Genomic DNA, 14,170 nt, shown 5'->3' with positions numbered 1-14,170 from the left:
ACTGTACGAAGCAGTTCCCGCTATTACTCCGCTAAGGTAGCCCATCCTGTAATCATCCTTGCTCAAATATAATTCTGCGCATAATCGTATGTTCGATAGCCACTCGAGGCTAACGAAAGAAATAATGAAGGATTATAAATGGATGATTGAAATGTAGGCTGTGGATATGAAAAACCGGAACTCATTTTGTTTAATCCCATATAGATCAAACGATTTTAGTCATGAGTGCTATTTCTGACTTCGGGGCTTCGATTCCGAAAAAAATCAAGTCTGCTTCGATGGGTGATATCCCCGCATTGGAAAATGAAAGCTTTGCTTAGAATGGTTGTGCTCGGTCCAAGCCGAAGGAAAGGGAAGAACAATCTTTGTATGTTTATTCTCAAGCATTCGCCTCACGTATTTGCTCATCTAACTATCATTGCTCGTAATTCCATCAAAGGTAATCCCATCAGCTTTATGAGTATCTCCGGGAAAAGTTGGAAGAGTTTATCACATTTGCTGACCCAGATAGCCCTCCTAAAGTAGATCAGGTGCGTCATACTCCATTAAGCTCCAACAAACCGGAGCTTGTTATCATCGATGCCTATAGCAATGATAAACTACTTCAGAAGAATATCTTCTCTCATTACTATAGACATGGGCGACACTTTAAACTCTCAACCATATTCCTAAGCCACAGCTACTTTGCCACTGATAAGATGATTCGGTTGAATTTGGAGTACGTAGCGATTCTAAGAGCGAATTCGAAGCGTGATTTACAGATGGTTGTAATGGATTTTAACATCAAAGGCGTTGATGAACGATCAATCGTCTATTACTACAATAAAGCAACGGAGCGCAAAGACCAGATGCTGTTCGTGGATTCAGTCAAAGGTCAAATCAGATATAACATCGATTGGCCGATCGATATTGAGCAATAATTTGAAAATATTTTAAATGAATCAATATACATTAATCATGTGCACTTCGTTTGTTAAACTCGATTCCACTAACCTCGTTCAAGACGGATACAGCTGCACATGGAAATACAGCTTCCCTGGTAGTGATGCCGATTTTAAAGATGTAGCATGTTCAGTTCAAGAGACTTCGATGTATAACTCTGAATACAACATTGACGCCCCTCAATTCTGGAATAATTCCTTAAAATTGAAGTTTCGACAGCTGGAACCACATCCACTGTATCTGTTAACTTGCCTGATGGGTGGGCTTTACTATACTGATATAAATCAAAGCATCCAGACAGCTCTCGTAAATGATGGAGCGTATTTAATTAATTCATCGGGTGAATCGTTTTCTATATTCAACTAACGGAAAACGGTGTGATTATGCTGCCCGATTCGATTTTAGCACTACGTCAACGACACTTCCTACTGCTGGTGGCACTTCCGGCAAGTGGTCGTTATTCGTCAGGCGGTACTGGTTTGTCATCAACAACGCGTGTCCCTCGCATCATCATCGATAATGTCGCTTTTGGTAAATTAGTAGGATTAATTACTGGTACGTATCCTTCAGTGCCTGCAACGGCTTTCAAGTGCTCAGTCCAGTAATACAACTCCTCAGATCCATCCTACATCTTCTTACATCGTTTGTTGTGATCTAAGTAAGAACGAGTATGTAGCCTCTTGTGATGTTCTTAGTGTGTTTGATCGTGGTGATGCTCAGGTAGGTCAATCAATCAGCTATAAGCCAGGTCAATATACCTGGATGAACTTTCATAATGGAGCACGCACATCAATTAAGATCTCACCCTTTACTTAGAATACCACAATGGTTAAGTTCCACGACACTTCATTGAGCATCATGCTTCTGCTTCGTCCAAAAAAATAACTAATCGAATGACTAATTTTTTTATTCAACTCTCAAAACCGAAAATTTCCCCCTCGCCGTTTAGCACGCAAAGCGGCCATTTTAGCCTTCATTTCAGGACTGTCTTTAGCTAATTTCCTAGAAACACCCATACCATAACGTCTCTTTACCTCACCTCGCACTGACTTGATTAGAGTTTCATGTTCCGTTTGCTTGCTTTTGATAGTAGAAACTTCTCACCTGCATCGACTGCACCAGTTAGAACCCTCTTACGTTTAGAATACCCGAGAGCCGTTTTGGTGCCGTCTTAACATCCGCTATAGATACACGTCCTCCCACTTTCTCTATATCACTTTCAGAGTCGTTTAAACCAACTCTGATCAATGACTTAATAGCTGCTCTCGCTGGGATTGCTGCTTGAGAGGCCCCAAACGCTGACGCAAGAGCCGGAACCGCCGCGGCTAATCCCTTTGAAAGCAATCCGCTGTCTTATACAAATTTGAATGCTGTCGATCACCCAGTTTGATTTTACTCCAAATGGATCCCCCTTGGAGATTCTTGTATCCTTTATTGATATCATGACGTGTGATATCAAGTCTAACACCACGACCTGCCTTGCGAGCCTTTAGTGCTTTCTCATACGAAGCTGGGTGGAGATGGATAACAGAGCCTGTACCCTTGAGTTGGTTTGCAGTAAGACTTAGATTGCCTGTCTTGAGAGCTTTGGTCAGCTTGGCGGCTGGAACATCGCTGGAAATCGTCAAATCGCGATACATTATTGCTATATTCCCTAAAACATATTTAATACAGAATTGAGAAATTCAGATCTTTCATGTTCTTAAATACATCAGGTCTGTTGCGCTGCTTGAAATATAACTAAAGCAAAAAGAAGGGTCCGCATTTGGCCTACGAACTTTGATATTGTTTGGTATTATATCGCCAGACTCCATATTTCGTAGGTGCCGCTTCTTCCATGCTATCAAAATATTTGCCTTTGTGAACAGCTGTCCAGTGTCCTACATCCATATTAGGTTGTCGTAGTAAAATCAGATATGATCCATTCTTCGGAAGCGGCTGAGAGATCTCACTTGATTCGAAAATATTATCGAGCTGAGCCACCATCTTCTCAGCGAGTTCAATGAGATCGTGATCACTGGTAATTGGCTTAACAAGGCTGTTCATAATAATAAATTTAACAAAACTATTTTGATCAAGACATGGATTCAACGATGTCTGAAACACAACTTTCCGACCAATATCTTCACCAGAGCTCGCTCAAGAGTGATCCATAGATTAAGGTCTCCTCTGGCAAGCTCGTGTCTTATGTTATCGATCTTAACCAAGGTTCGTACCAAAACGGTGTTTTCACTATCGACGCTACGTCCCAGATTAATGGTAGTGTGGAATTTGCCTGTCTCCGCGATGCTTACATTATCCTACCGTACAAGGTTTCGATGAAGAACACGCACGCTACAAATATACATAATACCGCCAACCGATTTTGTGTTGGTCTCAAAAGTGGCACTTTAACGTCATCGATTCGATGTCGCTTGAGCTCAATGGTAAAACCATTGTCTCGATGGCAGACTACAAGCTATTTTGGAGCAATATCCGTGCTCAGACTGGGAACAGCCCTCAGTATGTTGCGAAGCATGGTGCTGAAGCGTTTCTATACCCAAATGCTGCTCAATCAACCAAGTACAGTAGTGCAGCCGCTACTACCGGAGACGGGTATTTGAATGACACAGCAGTCTCTACTACCTTCCCCGCCGGTACTATTTATGCTACGTCATAGGTAGCAAAAGATGGTTTTACTAAGCGTCTTATCTCTATCCCTTCAAATGCTGGAGCTGACTCATCTACGTCGTGGCCTTCTACTGGTGCTGCGTCTGCCACGACTACCATAGTAAATCAACTTGGTCGCGGTGCGTTCGTAGCTGGCGCTGATTCACCTGGTGCTATTATGGGGACGTGGAGCTATATGCTGAATATTAAGCTTGTTGATTTACATCCGATTTTCAAGGAGCTTGACTTGATGGCTGATCCACATATTCGCCTTCGTTTCCGCGTTAGCCAAGGCACTTTAGCTATTGATGTTGATGCATCGAGAAATATGACGCTAACGGGAACAACATAATCGAGTGGCAATGTATGTCCAGCAATGGTTGCTTCTGCGACCAATCCAAATCCAATGTACAATGCTCGCAGTGTCGCTGATTCCATTGCAGTTTCTTGGGGTGCTGTGGCTAACTCGTTTGAGGCTACAATTGTTGGAGCCTACATGCCTTCCACCACTTCTCGACTGTATGTTCCTTTCGTTCATTTGGAGGACCCTCAGGCCATCGTCTCTAAGCCCGTTAAAAAGGTTCGATACAACGATTCCTATGCCCAATGGTTCTACCAGCGCGCTGGTATTGGTAAGCCGTCGACTCAGCTCAATGCTGCGTTTGATCTCCAGCTTTCGGCTTCTGTTAAAAACGCTAAGTATGCTATCCTCCCTCCTTTTGCCGAACAGACCGGTTGTTTTGCTTCTGCTGCTGTCCAAGCGTTTCAGAGTCCTTTCGATTCGGCTCCTTGGACTCTTCACCCTGGCTCGAGCATTCGCAACTTTAACGTCCGCGTTTGTTCGCAACAGACTTTCGACATCAGCCATGACTATGACTTCCACCACTTTACTAACGAGATCGCTAAGATTGCTTCGATTAACGGTGATCTAACGCCCGATCTGGTGAATGGTCTTCTTGACTATCAGACGTGGTCTCTAACTAACCGCGTCCTTATCGCTGACGTTAGCCACCTGATGGAGCGTGATGTACCGCAGGCTATTCAGGTTCAGGGTGTCAACGCTGGTTGTCAGGAAACCAACATGCTTGTATTGGTTGTGAGCGAACAAGAGCTAACGCTGGTTACCAGGCAACCAACATGCTTGTATTGGTTGTGAATGAACAAGAGCTAGCGCTGGATCGCTTAACCGGGACAATTTTAGATTTTACCACTGCTTAGAAAATGTTTTAGTAATTTTTGTCATAGGCACAAAAAATTAAATATATTATATCGCTTAATTAAGTTCCTTGAGTAGCTTAGGACATTTGTCAATTACGAATGGGTTTTTACGAAGCCAATATATATAATTAGAATCGGTGTGACTAATTTGCTTTAGCGTCTTGCGGATATGGCATTGTCTTGATCCACTTCGAATGTTTTTCTTTATTATAGTGCTTTGCAAAGTTCCATCTCTCCATCGATGATCCGCACAAACGAGTGATTATTTCATTCATCGGAGCTGAATTTATTTTTGCATCACATCTTCACTGACTTCTGGTGATAAATTTTCAGTGGGCGGAAATTTCGATAATGTGTGCATACCACAACGCTCTTGCGATGGCTTTGCCTTACACTTTAATCCACTATCCAAAATGTAAATGCACATTCCTATTACTTGTAGTAATTATGATATCCATAATATTTGTTTTATGAAGATCAGCTCGTTTTAGCCTTTATACTCTCTATCGCAATCTATCGGCCCCGAAACTACCCTAAGATCCTGAGGATGCGCCCTCTCGCTCTCACGTGTTCGAGAGGCTGCGTCGATGAAGCCAGCAGCCGCTAGATCTCAGTAGTCGAGCGGATCTGAAACCACCCTTAGAATAGACGATTAATCGTTCATCAACGCCTTTGATGTTAAAATCCATTACAACCATCTGTAAATCACGCTTTGAATTCGCTCTTAGAATCGCTACGTACTCCAAATTCAACCGAATCATCTTATCAGTGGCAAAGTAGCTGTGGCTTAGGAATATGGCTGAGAGTTTAAAGTGTCGCCCATGTGTATAGTAATGAGAGAAGATGTTCTTCTGAAGTAGTTTATCATTGCTATAGTCATCGATGATAACAAGCTCCGGTTTGTTGGAGCTTGATGGAGTATGACGCACCTGATCTACTTTAGGAGGGCTATCTGGGTCAGCAAATGTGATTAATTCTTCCAACTTTTCCCGGAGATACTCATAAAGCTGATGGGATTAGCTTTGATGGGAATTACGAGCAATAATAGTTAGATGAGCAAATACGTGAGACGAATGCTTGAGAATAAACATACAAAGATTGTTCTTCCCTTTCCTTCGGCTTGGACCGAACATAACCATTCTAAGCAAAGCTTTCATTTCCAATGCGGGGATATCACCCATCGAAGCAGACTTGATTTTTTTCGGAATCGAAGCCCCGAAGTCAGAAATAGCACTCATGACTAAAATCATTTGATCTATATGGGATTAAACAAAATGAGTTCCGGTTTTTCATATCCACAGCCTACATTTCAATCATCCATTTATAATCCTTCATTCTTTCTTTCGTTAGACTCGAGTGGTTATCGAACATACGATTATGCGCAGACCTATATTTGAGCAAGGATGATTAGAGGATGGGCTACCTTAGCGGAGTAATAGCGGGAACTGCTTTCGTACAGCAAGGCTTTGATTCTCGATTCGTCCGGCAATATCAGCGGAATTAATAGCTTTGGAACTTCTAATATTACTGGAACGTTACAAACCAGATCCCAACCCAAAATAACGTCTCTCGGCTCTTTATCGGGTCTTACGATCGATGGAAATTTATCGTTCAGTGGATTATCGCGCTCGATATCGATAACAGGCATTTCAAGCTACATCGATTGTCGAGAATATCGCCAGAATACGATTAGTGACTTCTTGAATACATAAACGGAGTTAGTTTTGGTACCGCAACGCCAAATAAGTTCCTATTACGCGACCCAAGCTCGAATATCGGAGGCCTCAGCTCGGTAACGGCTACTACTCTGACCTGCACGGACTTGCACCAGGGCTCGACGTATTATGACCTATCAAGCTTTTTAACATCTATACCGACTTCCCTCTCGCTCAATAATCTGTCAACGAGTGGGGATATCAGCTGCTCCGGCGTTATCAATGGGTTTTTAGCGTATGGAAACCAATGTTATATAGCAGCAGTAGGATCGCTGACAGAGCTTGGGATCAACTCTACAGCAACGAATGAATATTTCTCGATCACTGATAGTGGATTGGAGGTTCTTACACACGAATGATGACTCTAACCGGGTCGAATACGCATCCTGTTCACTTTCAGATCCAAGTCCATAATGACAATCGATCAACCACAGCGAACGCGTCATGGATCGGGAACATCACAAAACCGACCTCAGATTTGGGGTCAATAACTCAACGTCGATGATTCTAACTACCACAGGTCGTCTTGGTCTTGGTACGGCAAGTCCTTCAGCTCCGCTGCACGTCCCGGGCAGCAACCTTTTTGTTTTTGGAGCAGGCGGAACGACAGTGTATCGCCTCAGAACAGATAGTGGAGCTACATAATCCGCTCTTGGCCCGATCACATATTCAGTAGCGGGTATATTCGGAGGATACATTGCCTGTACAGCCATGACGATGACGAGTGACCACAGTTTGAAGAGGAAAATTCAATCGTGTCCGCTCGAACGCATCAAAAGACTCTACGATAATTGTGATGTAGTTTTGTATGAATGGATTGAATCAGAAAATAGACCTGGTGAAGAGGTGGGCCTCGTAGCTCAAGACCTTGTCTCAGCCCACCTAACCGATTTAATCAGTGTTTTCTATCGTGAGGATATTCAGGAAGGCGAAGTCCTATCGTTTGAACCAGCCAAAACACAGCTTAACGTTGATTACAGTCGAATTGCAGCATACAATATGAAAATGATTTAACATCTCTTGGATCGAATTGAGGACTTGAAAGCAAAACTATCATCTCTAATACAGACCATGCCGTTCACATTTCGTATTTTGATGAGAAAAGAAAGAAATATAATGTTGTGTTTGATGATGGTCGAGCTGTATCTTTTGGTGGTATTAAGCGGTATTACGTGGTAACAGTATCGAGACATCACGCCGTTGAGAGCATTCAGTAAGTACGACCATGATAATATTGAGCGAAAACAGGCATGGACCTATCGATACTTCCAAACCATACACCGCTTCTTGGTTCTCAAAAACGTTTCTTTCGTAACGTATAGACCACAGTCCTAATAACCATGGGTTGCGGACCAAGCAAAAAGCTAAAAACGAATTTAACAACTGATGAACCAGGTCAAAACGTTGAACCAGCACTTCTGCGGGCCGATCAAATTGTGGCTCTGGGAGATAGCGTTTTCCTACCTACGAAAAATGATAAAAGAGAGTCAGCTATCATAGAAATATCAGTGAATCAAAAAAATAGAGATTTACAAGGGATACAAGAATCGCCTTGTAAGAGAAGAAATTTCTCCTTAAAGAACTGACGTTAAATAGCAAAGGTCTTCACAGTTTTATCTTTTTTTCTTTCTTGTGTAAGCCCATCCTCTTCTTCCTTCGGTCTGAGTCGATGCATCAACCTTCTTTATGGACTTATCAAGGTCAGTAGCCCAAACAGCCGCCTGAGTCTTCTGTGGGCGGTCATGAATGATGAGGTTTTTCATGATAGATTTTAGCTCGGCTTTGTTGAGATCCGCGCTGTCTCCTTAGCTACCTGCTGAGCTGGAAATAATTCGGCGGCTGAAAAAGTAACATGTTTCTATAGTAGTCGCGTAATAATTTCCTTGAACTCTTTATCATCAATCATTCGATTGCTGTACATATCCACACTAAGCGATTTAAGTTGCTTAACGATTGAAAGATTATCACTACCGAGTTCGAGTTCATCTTTTAGCTTAGCATATTCAGCTTTTAGAGCTTCTAACGGATCCTCAATCCGATCATGGAAACTGTACTGAAGATGAGAAATCGCGAGAATCTCCTTGAAGATCTTTTTATCATCGATACTGAGCTTGTCGTACTCTGTCTGATCGATATGCTGATTGAAGGCGAGAGCTCGAATTATTGAGTGTAGCGGATCACGGATTACGCGTTTTGGTCCGCACTTGCGTCGATTCGGCTGAGCAATGACCAGAGTTTTGTTATCAAGATCAGGGATCCGAATGTACTTCGAACCGAGCTGACGATAGATGTATGCGGATGGGGTGGCTATACCTTGGATCTCATTGAGGTTGTATGTTCTTCCGCGACGGACAACTCCTTTAAACGGGGCAACACGAGCACCTCTTAACCCACGACCCTGAAGCTTCCGCTTAAACCTTGACCCCACGCCTGGCGTCGTTACCTGATCAACCTCGGTGTAGTTTTTATCATTGGAGAAGCCTTTAGCCTTGATTTGATAGACAGCCTTGGTCGCTTTCATGGCAGCGGTTGCCGCCTTCAACGCTGACCTGGCCGGTTTTAAGTTATTACCCTTTAGTGCTCGCTTCGCCTCATCATATTTCCTCTGAGCTTCGCCATACTTCAAGAATGCAGCTTCTGAGTCATCGTGGAGATTTTGCAAAGTGGCATTGCGATACTGAGAAACCTCAGCGGATTTGATTCGAGCTGATATATTTGTCGATTTTGTATTGTCGAGGATGGCTCGATTCAATATCTGAAGATTGGCTTTCAATGGTGGATCATCATTCTCATAACCATACCATAATTTATCCGACTGGAGGACCTCTCCGACCGGTACCAAGAAAATGGTACACCATGCATAAAATTGTACCGCGTGCCAAAACGTTTGACTGACAAACACGGTAATTGTTGAATGATTAGGGGATATAGGAAAAGATGCGAAAGGTCAGAAGGTCTGTTTTAAGCCTAGGCTATAGGCGCAAGGAAATTGTCTGAAACGCTCTGTGGGCTGAGAAAATCAAGAAAAGGTAAAAACCGATCAAATTGGGCCGGAGCCATGTGCTCTCGGGCAGGTAAATTCACTAATGAGTCCATGGTTTTCGCGGCGAAGTCCACTATTAAGAGCTTGCTCATGACCAGTCGCTGCTGTGTATGCCTATTGGTAGAAATATCTACCAATTAAACATGCCCACGCATAAGTGGATAGACACGTGGCTAGCAGTTGGCCAGCAGATACGGACAGCTGAAGAAGGCCACAGTAGCTCTTCGGTTTGGCCGACGAAGAGGGGGAATTTGCAGTCGTCTTTTTTCAGGCCGAACCCTCCAGACCTCCCAGCCCGACTCGTCGCGGATTGGCCCTGCGGATAGCCGCCTCCACCTCCACCCCCTCCCCCCACCGACGTAGCTCACCGGAAGAGAGCAGGGCTTGCCCGGGGGTAGCTGGTTCAACTTTAGCCGCCGTCATCATCCCAGAGGTGAAAGCGCGTCGCGTGCTGCGGCCATGGATCGTGTACGGCGTGACAATGCTGCTGCGTGCTTTGTAGGGATCTAACGTGTCTTGTGCGCGTTGTTGGTGCCATGATTTCGATGACTAATAGTTTGCTAACATACACGTGTATTTCGCTTTTATCTTCGTCGTTTTGTTCTGTGCGCGTGTCTACGTACTAGCTACAAGCTATAGGCCATCCTGGCGATCGGGGTCTTGGACGGCAGCAGCACTGCGCAGCTGCTGCAGACGCGTGATCTTGTCGTTGAGGGCGCCTCGCTGATATAGGTCGTGAAGATGCTTGCAAACTGCCGTGGAGCCGCGCGACTTGATCTCAAGCCTGCCGATAAATGCCAGCACCGCTGCTTCAGCTTGCTCGTCGAGCGCGAGGACTTGGTCACGGTAATTGACAGCGCTTGGGTCCAGCTTTAAGTCGTCAGCTACGAACAGCTTCATGAAGGCCACGAGCTGTTTCGCGTTCGAGCGCTGGCGTTTGCGGGCATCAGCCAGTCTGAAGGGCTCCTGTGCGTACCACGCAAACCATGTTGCGTGAAGGTGAGTCACTGATGTCCGTCTGCGCTTGGTTTTCTCCTGTACTTGGCTTATCTCTTGCTGACGCTTCTTGTTCGTGTCTTGTGTTGTACCCCCTTCTTGCTTAGTCTCTATGACATCCATGCGCTAATCACACTCCGTTGGCGATCGATTATCTTGGATTCGCTGCTTGTTTCCTTGTGCATTGGCCTGAATGGCTCTTTGCGTGGTGTTGGGGCGGGTTTCTTGTAGGTGGCGAGGTGTGACGACCATACCAGAAGATCTGCTATCGCAGCCCCTGCGTGGACAACAGCCGTCTCCAAGTGCCTGACGGCAAGCCCACCGGAGCGAAGTGTTTTTAGCAGCGGGTGGTGCAGCACGAGGTACGTTGTGAGAACATCCGCCACTTTGGGACTGATGTGGTACTTGGAGCTGTTCATTTTGCAGCATGTTGCGAACAGAAGCCGCTGTACACCTGCAATCTTCAGTCGCGTCTCAGCGTCAAACGCGTCCAAGTCCAGCAGCTCCGCGTACGTGCCCGTGGCAAAACCACTAAGCGCCTTGCCTATCATGTGGTCCTGTCTGCTCGTGTTAAATATGTAATTAAACCCCTTGTTTGTCGTTGACATGTTCCAGGCGCCGCGGTCGAAGATCCAGCGCTCCATGAGTCCGTCGCAGCCGTTGACGTGCTGCGCCCCACCGCGCCGAAAGGAATGGGATGTCAGTGGCTCAGTCACCCCGGTAGCAGAGGCTACGCGATCAAGCAGGCGATTGACGTGGGTGTAGATCGTCGGCACAGCTGCGGCGGGCTTCGTCGAGCAATTGGCGCGCGTGGCGGTGGCGTCAAGCGCGGAGAATTCACTTGGGTGGTTCAGGATCTCAAGCAGTGGCGTCGCCGGCGACAGGTTAACAGCGGCCTCGATCGGGATCTCCGGCAAGTTGTCGATCAAGGCCGGTGTCGGTGCGGACAGCGTGATCAGGGCCATGGCAATCGCGTGAAGCGGGCACGTGACGAAGTCGGTGTCCGGGAAGAGCGAGAGCCCCTGCTCTTCGTACGTTTTCATTCGGATAAAGCGTACGAAGAACACATCGGCCGCATCGACGGACATGTTTGGCTTGTGCACAAGCGACAGATCGGAAGCACGGCCGAACAGGTGCCACATCAGACACAGTAAGGCAGCATCTTGGTAGTCGCTAGGGGAACACGCACCCTCATACAAATACAGCATCATTTTTTTAGTCACGCTTTGAGCATGGTGGTGCTTTGTTAACCACCTTTCCGTCTCGCTTCATGCAAAAGCGTTCGAGCGTCTTCCCCATGCTAAGCAGATTTGCTTCGACAATGTGCGGTTGCACGGGAAAGAGCTCAAAAAGCCACATCTTACGCTGTCGGTAGTACTGCATGGAGGTGTTCCGGGCAAGTGGTTTGCCCTTCTTGTCCTCGTTAAATGCAAGATATATGACATTCTTATCTAACACAGACACCAAACAATTATCTGTACCATCATGTTCAATGCATTGCTTAACATAGTCAAACTCAACATCTTCGTTCTTTACGAACGTCTTAAACACCTTGATGTCTGTTTACTTGGCACGCTTGGTGTTGCCAGGTTTTAGCTCGTCTCAGCCCATCCTGGTCGGATAAGACGGATGGGCTGCAAATATGCAAGTGATATGCCTTTCACTTGGCGTTTGTAGACGGATACACATATTTTTCGTCCGCCTCCGACCCGATACGTCAGAATGGCTGGTGTAGAGGACCTACCACATCTTCCACATTATGATTGGCTTAAAATAAAAGATTGAAGAATTTCGATTGGGTCGAGCTAATAACAAATTGCTAATTGGTCGATATAATGAGCCCCCATGCCCCATGCAAAAATTAAGTGAGGTCGGATAACTGATTATATTCATCCATATCGCTCTATGTCTTCAAACCCGGTCATCAGGCTATTGAAAGTGTCCATCCATCTAATGGGTTTCATAAGATTGTTGAAAACCTTGCCAGAAACCGCTTTGTTCTCGTGGGTTCAAATGTAAAAAGTTTTGCTGCGGTAGGATCACTAAAAAAGTAATTTTTGATTAGCTTTACACCACTTTTGGTACCTACTATTGGTTTCAGTCTAAAAGGAATTCGAGCTCATTCAGATACTATTTTGCTGTAGTAGTCCATGAGAATCTTCTTCGCATCGTTTTCAGCATTAGTTAGAGCTATTCATATCTTCATGAATTCCAATCTTAAGTCCATGGCGAGCCTCACCATCGCGTGGCACAAACGCCTTTGCAAGTTTGGTGGTGTCTTAGTTAGTAAATAGATCGATATCGTCACGATCTTTCACTAAATCGATAAATTCTTGTAATGTTGATCTCCAATCGACTTTGTTTTAGTAATTGCTGGCTTGACGCTTCCACTATCAGTACCAAATACACTAATTGATGAACCATCAATCCACACGTATACAGTTCTACCCATCTGAGATGTTTTACCCATGCTCTTGAGGATAGGAATGCATTTCTTTTTCAAGCCAGCCGACTCCAGCACTGGCCTTTTCTTTAAAATAGACCAAAGCAATCGATTCTTACTATCAACTTGATCTAATGAGGTTGAAGTCGATGTGTCAAACTCGAAGTTGTCTTCATGACGTTGTCTTGTACGGAATGCATTATCACCTTCAATTGGATCTGCGATTTTTCGTTTTCGCGTTAGTGAAACGTGATAAAGGGGGTCTTCAAGTCTCATATAACTGCTCTCATCGATTGATTTACTTTCCCCATCATACCAGATGTCCGTAGTCTTCTCCTCTGTAGCCACCCAGTCAATAGATTGACCAGTCTTACTCTTTCTACCCGTTTTGGCTGCAATTAATGACCCCTTTTCACCAATGAAAATATCTATTGTCATCCGTACCCGTTTTACGCTTAATTGGCTTAATTCGAAGCGCCACCCAATTAGGATTGGCGTTAAACAAATTCTTAACCCATGATCGCGCCTCCACTTGATCTTCGGAATCCAGGTTTTTCATGTTTGTTTCAGCATCTAACATTCTTGGAGTATTGTCGATTCCAACATCAGCTGTTTGCTGTGTGTTTTCGATACCAACATCAGATGTTTGAGGTCTCGCTTGAATATTTCTATCAGTTTGGTTAACACGATCAGTATTGTTTGAGCTATTTACCATCTGCACGCCGCTATCTACTCCAACATCGATCATCACAGGTCGAACATTTGGAGTTGAGACCTCAGGGTTTGTTTGGGAGTATCCATCAATCAGTGTTTTTTTTAATGACTCAGCAGACTCGGATAAGTCGGTCTGAGCTGATTCGGTTGATTTCTTAGGGACTGTAGTAATCCCATTTAATATCACTTGCCCACAAAGCACCTTCGTACATCTCTCGCTTGGCTTTAGCTTGTCGAACGCGGCGCTGAACGTTTTCAAGAAGCTCCTGCCCTTTTTGCTCTCTCTGGGCGAGCGATGTAAAATTTTGGAAATATTGTGTCTATATCAAACGAATCATAAAATTATGAAATAAGCAGCCTTACATACTCTTACCAGTAGCTCGGCATAACTGAGTCATGACGAAAGGGTAGATACGAATGACAGATACGATTTCGCTCATTTAGAAGATT

At 44.7% G+C, this 14,170-nt stretch overlaps 3 protein-coding genes across 3 annotated transcripts; 2 read left to right on the top strand and 1 right to left on the bottom strand.

The window, feature by feature from the left end:
* Positions 1 to 221: 221 nt before the first annotated feature.
* PITG_12372 (uncharacterized protein) lies at positions 222 to 920 on the top strand (the record flags this gene model as incomplete). Its single annotated transcript, XM_002900244.1, has 3 exons — positions 222 to 282; positions 353 to 424; positions 484 to 920. The coding sequence occupies 3 exons, from the start codon at positions 222 to 224 to the stop codon at positions 918 to 920; spliced, it is 570 nt and encodes a 189-aa protein (XP_002900290.1).
* Positions 921 to 2,607: 1,687 nt separating this feature from the next.
* PITG_12371 (uncharacterized protein) lies at positions 2,608 to 2,988 on the bottom strand (the record flags this gene model as incomplete). Its single annotated transcript, XM_002900243.1, has 2 exons — positions 2,608 to 2,659; positions 2,717 to 2,988. The coding sequence occupies 2 exons, from the start codon at positions 2,986 to 2,988 to the stop codon at positions 2,608 to 2,610; spliced, it is 324 nt and encodes a 107-aa protein (XP_002900289.1).
* A 781-nt stretch (positions 2,989 to 3,769) lies between these two features.
* PITG_12370 (uncharacterized protein) lies at positions 3,770 to 4,809 on the top strand (the record flags this gene model as incomplete). Its single annotated transcript, XM_002900242.1, has 4 exons — positions 3,770 to 3,901; positions 3,966 to 3,970; positions 4,015 to 4,711; positions 4,759 to 4,809. The coding sequence occupies 4 exons, from the start codon at positions 3,770 to 3,772 to the stop codon at positions 4,807 to 4,809; spliced, it is 885 nt and encodes a 294-aa protein (XP_002900288.1).
* Between the last annotated feature and the right edge of the window lie 9,361 nt (positions 4,810 to 14,170).

This window comes from Phytophthora infestans, genomic scaffold, assembly GCF_000142945.1.
Source record: "Phytophthora infestans T30-4 supercont1.26 genomic scaffold, whole genome shotgun sequence".
NCBI lineage: Eukaryota > Oomycota > Peronosporomycetes > Peronosporales > Peronosporaceae > Phytophthora > Phytophthora infestans.
This window is presented reverse-complemented; position numbering and strand designations above follow the sequence as displayed.